This window comes from Panulirus ornatus, chromosome 14, assembly GCF_036320965.1.
Source record: "Panulirus ornatus isolate Po-2019 chromosome 14, ASM3632096v1, whole genome shotgun sequence".
NCBI lineage: Eukaryota > Metazoa > Arthropoda > Malacostraca > Decapoda > Palinuridae > Panulirus > Panulirus ornatus.
The window spans coordinates 52,422,044-52,436,578 of NC_092237.1; the positions used below are offsets into that span (position 1 = coordinate 52,422,044).

General features: G+C 41.4%; 1 protein-coding gene across 5 annotated transcripts in view; it reads left to right on the plus strand.

The window, feature by feature from the left end:
• LOC139753426 (proton-coupled folate transporter-like) overlaps positions 1–14,535 on the plus strand; it is a 49,889-nt gene that overhangs the window by 11,489 nt on the left and 23,865 nt on the right. For all 5 annotated transcript variants that reach the window (XM_071669909.1, XM_071669913.1, XM_071669911.1 and 2 more), the window contains exons 8-9: positions 5,938–6,084; positions 7,225–7,308. In XM_071669909.1, coding sequence (XP_071526010.1) covers positions 5,938–6,084; positions 7,225–7,308 — 231 coding nt within the window. The remainder of the gene's footprint in view (positions 1–5,937; positions 6,085–7,224; positions 7,309–14,535) is intronic.

Here is a 14,535-nt window from a genome sequence, read left to right on the forward strand (position 1 = left end):
CTAAGGCCCAGTTCTCTGTTCTTAACGCTACCTCGCTAACGCGGGAAATGGCAAATAGTATGAAAGAAAAAAAAAAAAAATATATATATATATATATATATATATATATATATATATATATATATATATATATATATATATAAAAGTATAAAAAAAAAAAAAAATATATTTTATTATACTTTGTCGCTGTCTCCCGCGTTTGCGAGGTAGCGCAAGGAAACAGACGAAAGAAATGGCCCAACCCCCCCCCCCCCCCATACACATGTATATACATACGTCCACACACGCAAATATACATACCTACACAGCTTTCCATGGTTTACCCCAGACGCTTCACATGCCTTGCTTCAATCCACTGACAGCACGTCAACCCCGGTATACCACATCGCTCCAATTCACTCTATTCCTTGCCCTCCTTTCACCCTCCTGCATGTTCAGGCCCCGATCACACAAAATCTTTTTCACTCCATCTTTCCACCTCCAATTTGGTCTCCCTCTTCTCCTTGTTCCCTCCACCTCCGACACATATATCCTCTTGGTCAATCTTTCCTCACTCATCCTCTCCATGTGCCCAAACCACTTCAAAACACCCTCTTCTGCTCTCTCAACCACGCTCTTTTTATTTCCACACATCTCTCTTACCCTTACGTTACTCACTCGATCAAACCACCTCACACCACACATTGTCCTCAAACATCTCATTTCCAGCACATCCATCCTCCTGCGCACAACTCTATCCATAGCCCATGCCTCGCAACCATACAACATTGTTGGAACCACTATTCCTTCAAACATACCCATTTTTGCTTTCCGAGATAATGTTCTCGACTTCCACACATTCTTCAAGGCCCCCTGAATTTTCGCCCCCTCCCCCACCCTATGATCCACTTCCGCTTCCATGGTTCCATCCGCTGCCAGATCCACTCCCAGATATCTAAAACACTTCACTTCCTCCAGTTTTTCTCCATTCAAACTCACCTCCCAATTGACTTGACCCTCAACCCTACTGTACCTAATAACCTTGCTCTTATTCACATTTACTCTTAACTTTCTTCTTCCACACACTTTTCCAAACTCAGTCACCAGCTTCTGCAGTTTCTCACATGAATCAGCCACCAGCGCTGTATCATCAGCGAACAACAACTGACTCACTTCCCAAGCTCTCTCATCCCCAACAGACTTCATACTTGCCCCTCTTTCCAAAACTCTTGCATTTACCTCCCTAACAACCCCATCCATAAACAAATTAAACAACCATGGAGACATCACACACCCCTGCCGCAAACCTACATTCACTGAGAACCAATCACTTTCCTCTCTTCCTACACGTACACATGCCTTACATCCTCGATAAAAACTTTTCACTGCTTCTAACAACTTTCCTCCCACACCATATATTCTTAATACCTTCCACAGAGCATCTCTATCAACTCTATCATATGCCTTCTCCAGATCCATAAATGCTCCATACAAATCCATTTGCTTTTCTAAGTATTTCTCACATACATTCTTCAAAGCAAACACCTGATCCACACATCCTCTACCACTTCTGAAACCACACTGCTCTTCCCCAATCTGATGCTCTGTACATGCCTTCACCCTCTCAATCAATACCCTCCCATATGATTTACCAGGAATACTCAACAAACTTATACCTCTGTAATTTGAGCACTCACTCTTATCCCCTTTGCCTTTGTACAATGGCACTATGCACGCATTCCGCCAATCCTCAGGCACCTCACCATGAGTCATACATACATTAAATAACCTTATCAACCAGTCAACAATACAGTCACCCCCTTTTTTAATAAATTCCACTGCAATACCATCGAAATGGGAACTTCAGTGAAGGGTGCAAATGGGGAGGTGATAACAAGAAGTGGTGATGTGAGAAGGAGATGGAGTGAGTATTTTGAAGGTTTGCTGAATGTGTTTGATGATAGAGTGGCAGATATAGGGTGTTTTGGTCGAGGTGGTGTGCAAAGTGAGAGGGTTAGGGAAAATGATTTGGTAAACAGAGAAGAGGTAGTGAAAGCTTTGCGGAAGATGAAAGCCGGCAAGGCAGCAGGTTTGGATGGTATTGCAGTGGAATTTATTAAAAAAGGGGGTGACTGTATTGTTGACTGGTTGGTAAGGTTATTTAATGTATGTATGACTCATGGTGAGGTGCCTGAGGATTGGCGGAATGCGTGCATAGTGCCATTGTACAAAGGCAAAGGGGATAAGAGTGAGTGCTCAAATTACAGAGGTATAAGTTTGTTGAGTATTCCTGGCAAATTATATGGGAGGGTATTGATTGAGAGGGTGAAGGCATGTACAGAGCATCAGATTGGGGAAGAGCAGTGTGGTTTCAGAAGTGGTAAAGGATGTGTGGATCAGGTGTTTGCTTTGAAGAATGTATGTGAGAAATACTTAGAAAAGCAAATGGATTTGTATGTAGCATTTATGGATCTGGAGAAGGCATATGATAGAGTTGATAGAGATGCTCTGTGGAAGGTATTAAGAATATATGGTGTGGGAGGAAAGTTGTTAGAAGCAGTGAAAAGTTTTTATCGAGGATGTAAGGCATGTGTACGTGTAGGAAGAGAGGAAAGTGATTGGTTCTCAGTGAATGTAGGTTTGCGGCAGGGGTGTGTGATGTCTCCATGGTTGTTTAATTTGTTTATGGATGGGGTTGTTAGGGAGGTAAATGCAAGAGTTTTGGAAAGAGGGGCAAGTATGAAGTCTGTTGGGGATGAGAGAGCTTGGGAAGTGAGTCAGTTGTTGTTCGCTGATGATACAGCGCTGGTGGCTGATTCATGTGAGAAACTGCAGAAGCTGGTGACTGAGTTTGGAAAAGTGTGTGGAAGAAGAAAGTTAAGAGTAAATGTGAATAAGATCAAGGTTATTAGGTACAGTAGGGTTGAGGGTCAAGTCAATTGGGAGGTGAGTTTGAATGGAGAAAAACTGGAGGAAGTGAAGTGTTTTAGATATCTGGGAGTGGATCTGGCAGCGGATGGAACCATGGAAGCGGAAGTGGATCATAGGGTGGGGGAGGGGGCGAAAATTCTGGGAACCTTGAAGAATGTGTGGAAGTCGAGAACATTATCTCGGAAAGCAAAAATGGGTATGTTTGAAGGAATAGTGGTTCCAACAATGTTGTATGGTTGCGAGGCGTGGACTATGGATAGAGTTGTGCGCAGGAGGATGGATGTGCTGGAAATGAGATGTTTGAGGACAATGTGTGGTGTGAGGTGGTTTGATCGAGTAAGTAACGTAAGGGTAAGAGAGATGTGTGGAAATAAAAAGAGCGTGGTTGAGAGAGCAGAAGAGGGTGTTTTGAAATGGTTTGGTCACATGGAGAGTATGAGTGAGGAAAGATTGACCAAGAGGATATATGTGTCGGAGGTGGAGGGAACGAGGAGAAGAGGGAGACCAAATTGGAGGTGGAAAGATGGAGTGAAAAAGATTTTGTGTGATCGGGGCCTGAACATGCAGGAGGGTGAAAGGAGGGCAAAGAATAGAGTGAATTGGAGCGATGTGGTATACCGGGGTTGACGTGCTGTCAGTGGATTGAATCAAGGCATGTGTATGGGGGTGGGTTGGGCCATTTCTTTCATCTGTTTCCTTGCGCTACCTCGCAAACGCGGGAGACAGCAAAAGAAAAAAAAAAAAATATATATATATATATATATATATATATATATATATATATATATATATATATATATATATATATATATATATATATGGATGAATTGTGTGATCACAAACATTTGGGGAGATGAGAGATAAGCGAGAGTATCGATGAACTTCAGAGAGAGTGAATATTTTGGAAAAAGGTGACTAGGGAAAGAACAAAAGAACCATTGGGAGTGATAGTAAGGGGAGTGGATAGGAATGTGGTAACAGGTAATGAATATGTGAAAAAAGATGGAATATTTTCAGAGAGCTGTTGAATTTGTTAGATGATAGGGTGGCAGATGCAGTATGTTTGAATTGAGATGGAATAAAGAATGACAGAGAAATGGCAAATGGTTGAAAAAAGAGGAGGCAGTAAAAGACTTGCATAAATGGTGTGGCAAGGCAGGTAGAGTGAATGGGATTGCGGTTGAATTTCTCTGGAAAGGTGGTGATAGTGTTCTTGACTGGTTAGCCAGCCATATGTGTAGGTATCACCCAAGGCGAAGTGCCAGAGGACTGTCTGAGTGAATGTATAGTGCCCATACATAATGTTATGGGGGACAACCATGAATATTTTAATCACAGAAGTATATATAAGTTGAATATATCTGGTTAAGCATATGGGAGAGTGGTGATTGAGAAAGTAGTAGTATGACCAGAGCATCAAACTTGAGAGGAGCATTGTGGCTTCACAATTGGTGGGGGAAGAGTGGACCAGACGTTTGCTTTGAAGAATTTTGGTAAGAAATACTTGGAGGAGAAGAGAGATATGTGTGCAGTATTCAATGATCTTGGGAAAGCAAATTACAGGGATGACAAAAAAGGTGTTACAAATATGTGGTGTGAGAAAAATGCTACTCAGTGAAATAAGAAGTATTTTCTGGGAAGTAAAGGGAGGGGGTGTTAGTAATTTCAGGTAATAGCATGTCTTTTTCAAGGATGTGATGATGTCACAATGCCTGTTTAATCTTTTCATGGATGGGATAATCGGAAGGTAAATGCATGGGTTTTAGTTTGAGCAATGGGTCAACAGTCCGCTGAGTTGAGTCATTTGTTTGCAAATGAAAAGTGTGAAGAAAAAAGAGGTTAATAAAGTGTATCAGGAGGGTGGGACAGGGTGGTTTGAATGGGAAGGACTTAGAGGAAGTAGAGTGCTTTAGGTAACTGGGAGTGGATATGACAGTTGATGGCATCCTTAAGGCTAAAGTCAGACATAAGTTGGTAGAGGGAGCTAAGGTCTTGAGTACACTGTGGAATTGTAGGAGAGGTTGGTGTCTGTTACAGCAAAGTTGGGTATATCTGAAGGTGGGCCCTCTTATTGCAAAAGAATGAAAAAGGGGGATGTGTTGATAATGAAATGCCTGAGAACAGCATGTGATGTGGAGCAGGTTGACCATCTAAGAAATGATGTTGTAAAAACAAAGTGTAATAGTAAGAGCAGTAGATGTAGCTGACCAGGGGTGCTGAAATGGACATATGAAGAGGATGAGTGAAGAAAGAATGTCTTAAGGGAATCAGCTTGTTAGAAGAAGAGGGAACTAGGGAAATCAGGAGGTCAAGGAGATGAATGGATGGAGTAAAGAGGCCTTAAGGTATCATGGTCTTAAAGTCCATGATGGTAAAAGTTGTTCATGGAATAGAATGAACTGAATTGCTGTAGTGTATAGGGGATGAGATGTTGTCAGTTGTATGAAGTGTGACATATGAGGTAATCATGGGGAAACTGCTGAACAGTCTGCGTGGATTAGTTGTGGATGGTGTACTATGGTTGGGTCACTGTAAATGACAGTAAAAGGGGTCATTGTTCATCTGTGTGTGGTACTACTTAAGTAAGGCAGGAAATGGGGAACAAGCATGAATAGAAATGTGGCAGATTTATAGAATATTGTGTGAATTTTCTTTTAAAATCTTCAATGTCTCCTTAATCAGTAAATCTTTTAAGATATATTCAAAAGTATACATGGCATGTATTTGTGGAAGATCAGCAACAGACATACTTTCAGTTTTCAAAAGTCATCTGCTGCTTTGCTCAGTTTCATTGGTTTTACTTCATTATAACCCTTTGTAGAATATAATTACATTGTACAAAATAGAGTATTTGTAGATATCCTTTTAGTTTAGTTGTCCTCATTATACTGAGGAAGAGGTATCCACTTTTTTTTTAATAGGGTATTGAGAGTATCTGAATGCTCTTTGCTGTGTTTGCTAGTGAGGAATTCATAGAGACACCATATGTTTTTACATATACTTTATGAAAAAAAATTCTATTCACAGTTATGATACTCTTGATGCCAGTACTGAGTATGGTGATGGGTGTTCCTGATGGTTGGATGGGTGTGATGGGTGGCTTGTCCAAGACTTTTGGGAGTCTCATCTATGGCTTTGTCACCTCACCTAAGCTTGCGTGGCTCCTATGGACAGGTTTGTTTTTTCTGTAGCCTGAACTAGCTCATTTAGACTGGTATGTGACTTAACCTGTTTTCTGCTACCTCAGACAAGAACACTTGTGATGAACCAGTCTTGCCAAGATCATATATTAACATAGGAGCCCTTGGTTAAGGGCAAGTTAGTGTCATTCCTATCATCATCTAACTAGTGGGGCCTGACTTTTATATGTCAGAGTTTCTAACAACAGTTTGGTGATTTTTGTCCTCATAAAACTTGTGGGACAACTTAAACCTTTATAGTTTTATTTTGCTTAAGAGGTACAGATTTATGACCTCATTTTATCCAGTTCTATGAGAACAGGTGAGTGATACTTGTGAATCTGTCTCTTGTTGTTGACAGGTGAGTGATGTCTTGAAGCCTAACCTCATTTTTGTTGACAAGTGAATATCCTAATGAAGATATACCTCATTCTTGTTGACAAGTGAGTAACCTTTTGAAGTCTAACCTCATTATTGTTGACTACTGATTACCCTTTTGAAGCCTTACCTCATTCTTCTTGACAAGTGAGTAACCTTTTCAAGCCTTACCTCATTCTTTTTGATGAGTAACTTTTTGAAGCCTTGCCTCCTTGTTGACAAATGAGTAACCTTTTGAAGCTTCACCTCATTCTTGTTGAATATTTCACCACCTCATTCTCGTTGACAAGTGAGTAAACACTTACTATCTTGTATTGTGTTACTTCCCACAACCTCTTCTTGAATCTTGTGTGTATTTGGTCATAATGAAGAAACAGGCTATGTTATTTTAGTAAGGTTTGAGTTATGAATTAGGTTATATTGTTTAATAAGACCATAACTTTTCCAATTGTGCTGTACTGTAGGGATAAGTAATGATCAGCCTCTCTGAATTGTCTCTGTGATTGGAGTTTCACAAGGCATATTTTAAAACTTGTAACTTTCCATCTGGTTAATTTGAGCACATTCTTATCAGAAACTTCCTTTTCATGTTCTCTCATTGTAAAACAAACAGTGAGTGCCTGTCAACCATGAGAAAGGAATGAGTTTTGAATACTCTGTGAAAACATCAGGTCTTATCAATGAGCAGGTCCCTTTAGTTTTCAAAATAAGAAATATTGCAAGCATTAATAATTGACAAGTTTCATTGACATGGCAGGTGCAGTGGTGTCAAGTGCTAAGAACATGGCTCCAGTTGCCATCCGTTCCCTCCTGTCCAAGTTAGCTGGACCTCAGGATGTCGGTGAGTACTTTCTCTTTTTTTTTTGGACATCCAAAATAGCTTGCTTGTAAACTTTATTCACTTAATAATTCCATGATAATGGCAATGAAAACTTTTGAGGTATCAAGAAATGAGAATAAACTTATCAGGAACTCTTAAGGCATTTTCTAAAGGCAGTAAAATACCAACAGTTTACATCGCTCTTAAAGCAGGAATGAACTTTTAAGTGATGTATACTTATAGACATTTGAAAAAGAGATGTATCCGACAGTAGCATCACAACCAGACTGAATTTTTTACCTATCCAGTTGGCCAGTGGATTCCTGTATTGTGACATACAGTTGCACTTGCCACTTTGAGGAAGCATTTGGGATGACAAGATGTATAAAGGCAAACTCTGTCTCATAGTGTATGTGTTATAATATTAATGTACATATCTCGCAGTTTGAATAGAAATATATGCAGACAAATGTACATTTTGCTGGACATTTAAGAGCAATTTCTTTTATATTGGCAATCAAATATGGGTGATGAAGCCAGAATAGACTGTGTTGTTGAACCATATATATATATATATATATATATATATATATATATATATATATATATATATATATATATATATATATATATATATTCGCTCTCCCCTATCCCCACGTATTCCCTGCGTGTCGTAGAAGGCGACTAAAAGGGGAGGGAGCGGGGGGCTGGAAATCCTCCCCTCTCGTTTTTTTTTAATTTTCCAAAAGAAGGAACAGAGAATTGGGCCAGGTGAGGGTATTCCCTCAAAGGCCCAGTCCTCTGTTCTTAACGCTACCTCGCTAATGCGGGAAATGGCGAATAGTTTGAATAGTTTTGAATATATATATATATATATATTATCCCTGGGGATAGGGGAAAAAGAATATTTCCCACGTATTCCCTGCGTGTCGTAGAAGGCGACTGAAAGGGAAGGGAGCGGGGGGCTGGAAATCCTCCCCTCTCTTTTTTAATTTTCCAAAAGAAGGAACAGAGAAGGGGGCCAAGTGAGGATATTCCCTCAAAGGCTCAGTCCTCTCTTCTTAACGCTACCTCGCTGACGTAGGAAATGGCAAGTAGTATGATGAACAATATATATATATGAGGTAAATAAAGTGCGTAAGACAAGGGAGCAAATAGGAACTTCAGTGAAGGGCGCAAATGGGGAGGTGATAACAAGTAGTGGTGATGTGAGAAGGAGATGGAGTGAGTATTTTGAAGGTTTGTTGAATGTGTTTGATGATAGAGTGGCAGATATAGGGTGTTTTGGTCGAGGTGGTGTGCAAAGTGAGAGGGTTAGGGAAAATGGTTTGGTAAACAGAGAAGAGGTAGTAAAAGCTTTGTGGAAGATGAAAGCCGGCAAGGCAGCAGGTTTGGATGGTATTGCAGTGGAATTTATTAAAAAAGGGGGTGACTGTATTGTTGACTGGTTGGTAAGGTTATTTAATGTATGTAGGACTCATGGTGAGGTGCCTGAGGATTGGCGGAATGCGTGCATAGTGCCATTGTACAAAGGCAAAGGGGATAAGAGTGAGTGCTCAAATTACAGAGGTATAAGTTTGTTGAGTATTCCTGGTAAATTATATGGGAGGGTATTGATTGAGAGGGTGAAGGCATGTACAGAGCATCAGATTAGGGAAGAGCATTGTGGTTTCAGAAGTGGTAGAGGATATGTGCATCAGGTGTTTGCTTTGAAGAATGTATGTGAGAAATACTTAGAAAAGCAAATGGATTTGTATGTAGCATTTATGCATCTGAAGAAGGCATATGATAGAGTTGATAGAGATGCTCTATGGAAGGTATTAAGAATATATGGTGTGGGAGGCAAGTTGTTAGAAGCAGTGAAAAGTTTTTATCGAGGATGTAAGGCATGTGTACGTGTAGGAAGAGAAGAAAGTGATTGGTTCTCAGTGAATGTAGGTTTGCGGCAGGGGTGTGTGATGTCTCCATGGTTGTTTAATTTGTTTATGGATGGGGTTGTTAGGGAGGTGAATGCAAGAGTTTTGGAAAGAGGGGCAAGTATGAAGTCTGTTGTGGATGAGAGAGCTTGGGAAGTGAGTCAGTTGTTGTTCGCTGATGATACAGCGCTGGTGGCTGATTCATGTGAGAAACTGCAGAAGCTGGTGACTGAGTTTGGTAAAGTGTGTGAAAGAAGAAAGTTAAGAGTAAATGTGAATAAGAGCAAGGTTATTAGGTACAGTAGGGTTGAGGGTCAAGTTAATTGGGAGGTAAGTTTGAATGGAGAAAAACTGGAGGAAGTAAAGTGTTTTAGATATCTGGGAGTGGATCTGGCAGCGGATGGAACCATGGAAGCGGAAGTGAATCATAGAGTGGGGGAGGGGGCGAAAATCCTGGGAGCCTTGAAGAATGTGTGGAAGTCGAGAACATTATCTCGGAAAGCAAAAATGGGTATGTTTGAAGGAATAGTGGTTCCAACAATGTTGTATGGTTGCGAGGCGTGGGCTATGGATAGAGTTGTGCGCAGGAGGGTGGATGTGCTGGAAATGAGATGTTTGAGGAAAATGTGTGGTGTGAGGTGGTTTGATCGAGTAAGTAATGTAAGGGTAAGAGAGATATGTGGAAATAAAAAGAGCGTGGTTAAGAGAGCAGAAGAGGATGAGTGAGGAAAGATTGACCAAGAGGATATATGTGTCGGAGGTGGAGGGAACGAGGAGAAGTGGGAGACCAAATTGGAGGTGGAAAGATGGAGTGAAAAAGATTTTGTGATCGGGGCCTGAACATGCAGGAGGGTGAAAGGCGGGCAAGGAATAGAGTGAATTGGATCGATGTGGTACACCGGGGTTGACGTGCTGTCATTGGATTGAATCAGGGCATGTGAAGCGTCTGGGGTAAACCATGGAAAGTTGTGTGGGGCCTGGATGTGGAAAGGGAGCTGTGGTTTCGGGCATTATTGCATGACAGCTGGAGACTGAGTGTGAACGAATGGGGCCTTTGTTGTCTTTTCCTAGTGCTACCTCGCACACATGAGGGGGGAGGGGGATGGTATTCCATGTGTGGCGAGGTGGCAATGGGAATGAATAGGGGCAGACAGTGTGAATTGTGTGCATGGGTATATATGTATGTCTGTGTGTGTATATATATGTGTACATTGAGATGTATAGGTATGTATATTTGCGTGTGTGGGCGTGTGTGTGTGTACATTGTGTATGGGGGTGGGTTGTGCCATTTCTTTCGTCTGTTTCCTTGCGCTACCTCGCAAACGCGGGAGACAGCGACAAAGCAAAATAAATATATAAAAATAAAAATATATATATATATATATATATTTTTTTTTTTCAAACTATTCGCCTTTTCCCGCATTAGCAAGGTAGCGTTAAGAACAGAGGACTGGGCCTCTGAAGGAATATCCTCACCTGGCCTCCTTCTCTGTTCCTTCTTTTGGAAAATTAAAAAAAGAAAAAAAAACAAGAGGGGAGGATTTCCAGCCCCCCCGCTCCCTCCCCTTTTAGTCGCCTTCTATGACATGCAGGAAGTATTCTTTCTCCCCTATATATATATATATATATATATATATATATATATATATATATATATATATATATACTTTCTTTCATACTAACTATTTGCCATTTCCCGCAATAGCAAGGTAGTGTTAAGAACAGAGGACTGGGCCTTTGAGGGAATATCCTCACGTCCTTTGTTCTCACCTTTTTCCCTTCTGTACTCAGTCTCTCCTGGTACTTCCTCACACAAGTCACCTTCCCAAGCTCACTTACTCTCACCACTCTTTTCACTTCAACATTCTCTTCTTTTCTGAAAACCTCTACAAATCTTCACCTTCGCCTCCACAAGATAATGATCAGACATCCCTCCAGTTGCACCTCTCAGCACATTAACATCCAAAAGTCTCTCTTTTGCATGCCTATCAGTTAACATATAATCCAATAATGCTCTCTGGCCATCTCTCCTACTTATATACATATACTTATGCATATCTCTCTTTTTAAACCAGGTATTCCCAATCACCCATCCTTTTTCAGCACATAAATCTACAAGCTCTTCACCATTTCCATTTACAACACTGAACACCCTATGTACACCAATTATTCCCTCAACTGCCACATTGCTCACCTTTGCATTCAAATCACCCATCACTATAACCCGGTCTCGTGCATCAAAGAAGCTAACACACTCACTCAGCTGCTCCCAAAACACTTGCCTCTCATGATCTTTCTTCTCAGGTGCATATGCACCAATAATCACCCATCTGTCTCCATCCACTTTCAGTTTTACCCATATCAATCTAGAGTTTACTTTCTTACACTCTATCACATTCTCCCACCACTCCTGTTTCAGGAGTAGTGCTACTCCTTCCCTTGGTCTTGTCCTCTCACTAACCCCTGACTTTACTCCCAAGACATTCCAAAACCACTCTTCCCCTTTACCCTCGAGCTTCATTTCACTCAGACCCAAAACATCCGGGTTCCTTTCCTCAAACATACTACCTATCTCTCCTTTTTTCTCAACTTGGTTACATCCACGCACATTTAGACACCCCAATCTGAGCCTTCGAGGAGGAGGAGCACTCCCCACATGCCTCCTTCTTCTGTTTCCCGTTTAGAAAGTTGAAATACAAGGAGGGGAGGGTTTCTAGCCCCCGCTCCTGTCCCCTTTAGTAGCCCTCTACGACATGTGAGGAATGCGTGAGAAGTATTCTTTCTCCCCTACCCCCAGGGATATATATATATATATATATATATATATATATATATATATATATATATATATATATATATATATATATATATATATATTTTTCTTTTTTTTTTTTGCTTTGTCGCTGTCTCCCGCGTTTGTGAGGTAGCGCAAGGAAACAGACGAAAGAAATGGCCCAACCCACCCCCATACACATGTATATACATACACGTCCACACATGCAAATATACATACCTACACAGCTTTCCATGGTTTACCCCAGATGCTTCACATGCCCTGATTCAATCCACTGACAGCACGTCAACCCCGGTATACCACATCGATCCAATTCACTCTATTCCTTGCCCTCCTTTCACCCTCCTGCACGTTCAGGCCCCGATCACACAAAATCTTTTTCACTCCATCTTTCCACCTCCAATTTGGTCTCCTACTTCTCCTCGTTCCCTCCACCTCCGACACATATATCCTCTTGGTCAATCTTTCCTCACTCATTCTCTCCATGTGCCCAAACCATTTCAAAACACCCTCTTCTGCTCTCTCAACCACGCTCTTTTTATTTCCACACATCTCTCTTACCCTTACGTTACTTACTCGATCAAACCACCTCACACCACATATTGTCCTCAGACATCTCATTTCCAGCACATCCACCCTCCTGCGCACAACTCTATCCATAGCCCACGCCTCGCAACCATACAACATTGTTGGAACCACTATTCCTTCAAACATACCCATTTTTGCTTTCCGAGATAATGTTCTCAACTTCCACACATCCTTCAAGGCTCCCAGGATTTTCGCCCCCTCCCCCACCCTATGATCCACTTCCGCTTCCATGGTTCCATCCGCTGCCAGATCCACTTCCAGATATCTAAAACACTTTACTTCCTCCAGTTTTTCGCCATTCAAACTTACCTCCCAATTGACTTGACCCTCAATCCTACTGTACCTAATAACCTTGCTCTTATTCACATTTACTCTTAACTTTCTTCTTTCACACACTTTACCAAACTCAGTCACCAGCTTCTGCAGTTTCTCACATGAATCAGCCACCAGCGCTGTATCATCAGCGAACAACAACTGACTCACTTCCCAAGCTCTCTCATCCACAACAGACTTCATACTTGCCCCTCTTTCCAAAAATCTTGCATTCACCTCCCTAACAACCCCATCCATAAACAAATTAAACAACCATGGAGACATCACACACCCCTGCCGCAAACCTACATTCACTGAGAACCAATCACTTTCCTCTCTTCCTACACGTACACATGCCTTACATCCTCGATAAAAACTTTTCACTGCTTCTAACAACTTGCCTCCCACACCATATATTCTTAATACCTTCCACAGAGCATCTCTATCCACTCTATCATATGCCTTCTTCAGATCCATAAATGCTACATACAAATCCATTTGCTTTTCTAAGTATTTCTCACATACATTCTTCAAAGCAAACACCTGATCCACACATCCTCTACCACTTCTGAAACCACACTGCTCTTCCCCAATCTGATGCTCTGTACATGCCTTCACCCTCTCAATCAATACCCTCCCATATAATTTACCAGGAATACTCAACAAACTTATACCCCTGAAATTTGAACACTCACTCTTATCCCCTTTGCCTTTGTACAGTGGCACTATGCACGCATTCCACCAATCCTCAGGCACCTCACCATGAGTCATACATACATTAAATAACCTTACCAACCAGTCAATAATACAGTCACCCCCTTTTTTAATAAATTCCACTGCAATACCATCCAAACCTGCTGCCTTGCCGGCTTTCATCTTCTGCAAAGCTTTTACTACCTCTTCTCTGTTTACCAAATCATTTTCCCTAACCCTCTCACTTTGCACACCACCTCGACCAAAACACCCTATATCTGCCACTCTATCATCAAACACATTCAACAAACCTTCAAAATACTCACTCCATCTCTTTCTCACATCACCGCTACTTGTTATCACCTCCCCATTTGCGCCCTTCACTGAAGTTCCCATTTGCTCCCTTGTCTTATGCACTTTATTTGCCTCCTTCCAGAACATCTTTTTATTCTCCCTAAAATTTAATGATACTCTCTCACTCCAACTCTCATTTGCCCTCTTTTTCACCTCTTGCACCTTTCTCCTGAACTCCTGTCTCTTTCTTTTATACATCTCCCACTCAATTGCATTTTTTTCCCTGCAAAAATCGTCCAAATGCCTCTCTCTTCTCTTTCACTAATAATCTTACTTCTTCATCCCACCACTCACTACCCTTTCTAATCAACCCACCTCCCACTCTTCTCATGCCACAAGCATCTTTTGCGCAATCCATCACTGATTCCCTAAATACATCCCATTCCTCCCCAACTCCCCTTACTTCCATTGTTCTCACCTTTTTCCATTTTGTACTCAGTCTCTCCTGGTACTTCCTCACACAAGTCTCCCTCCCAAGCTCACCTACTCTCACCACCCTCTTCACCCCAACATTCACTCTTCTTTTCTGAAAACCCATACAAATCTTCACCTTAGCCTCCACAAGATAATGATCAGACATCCCTCCAGTTG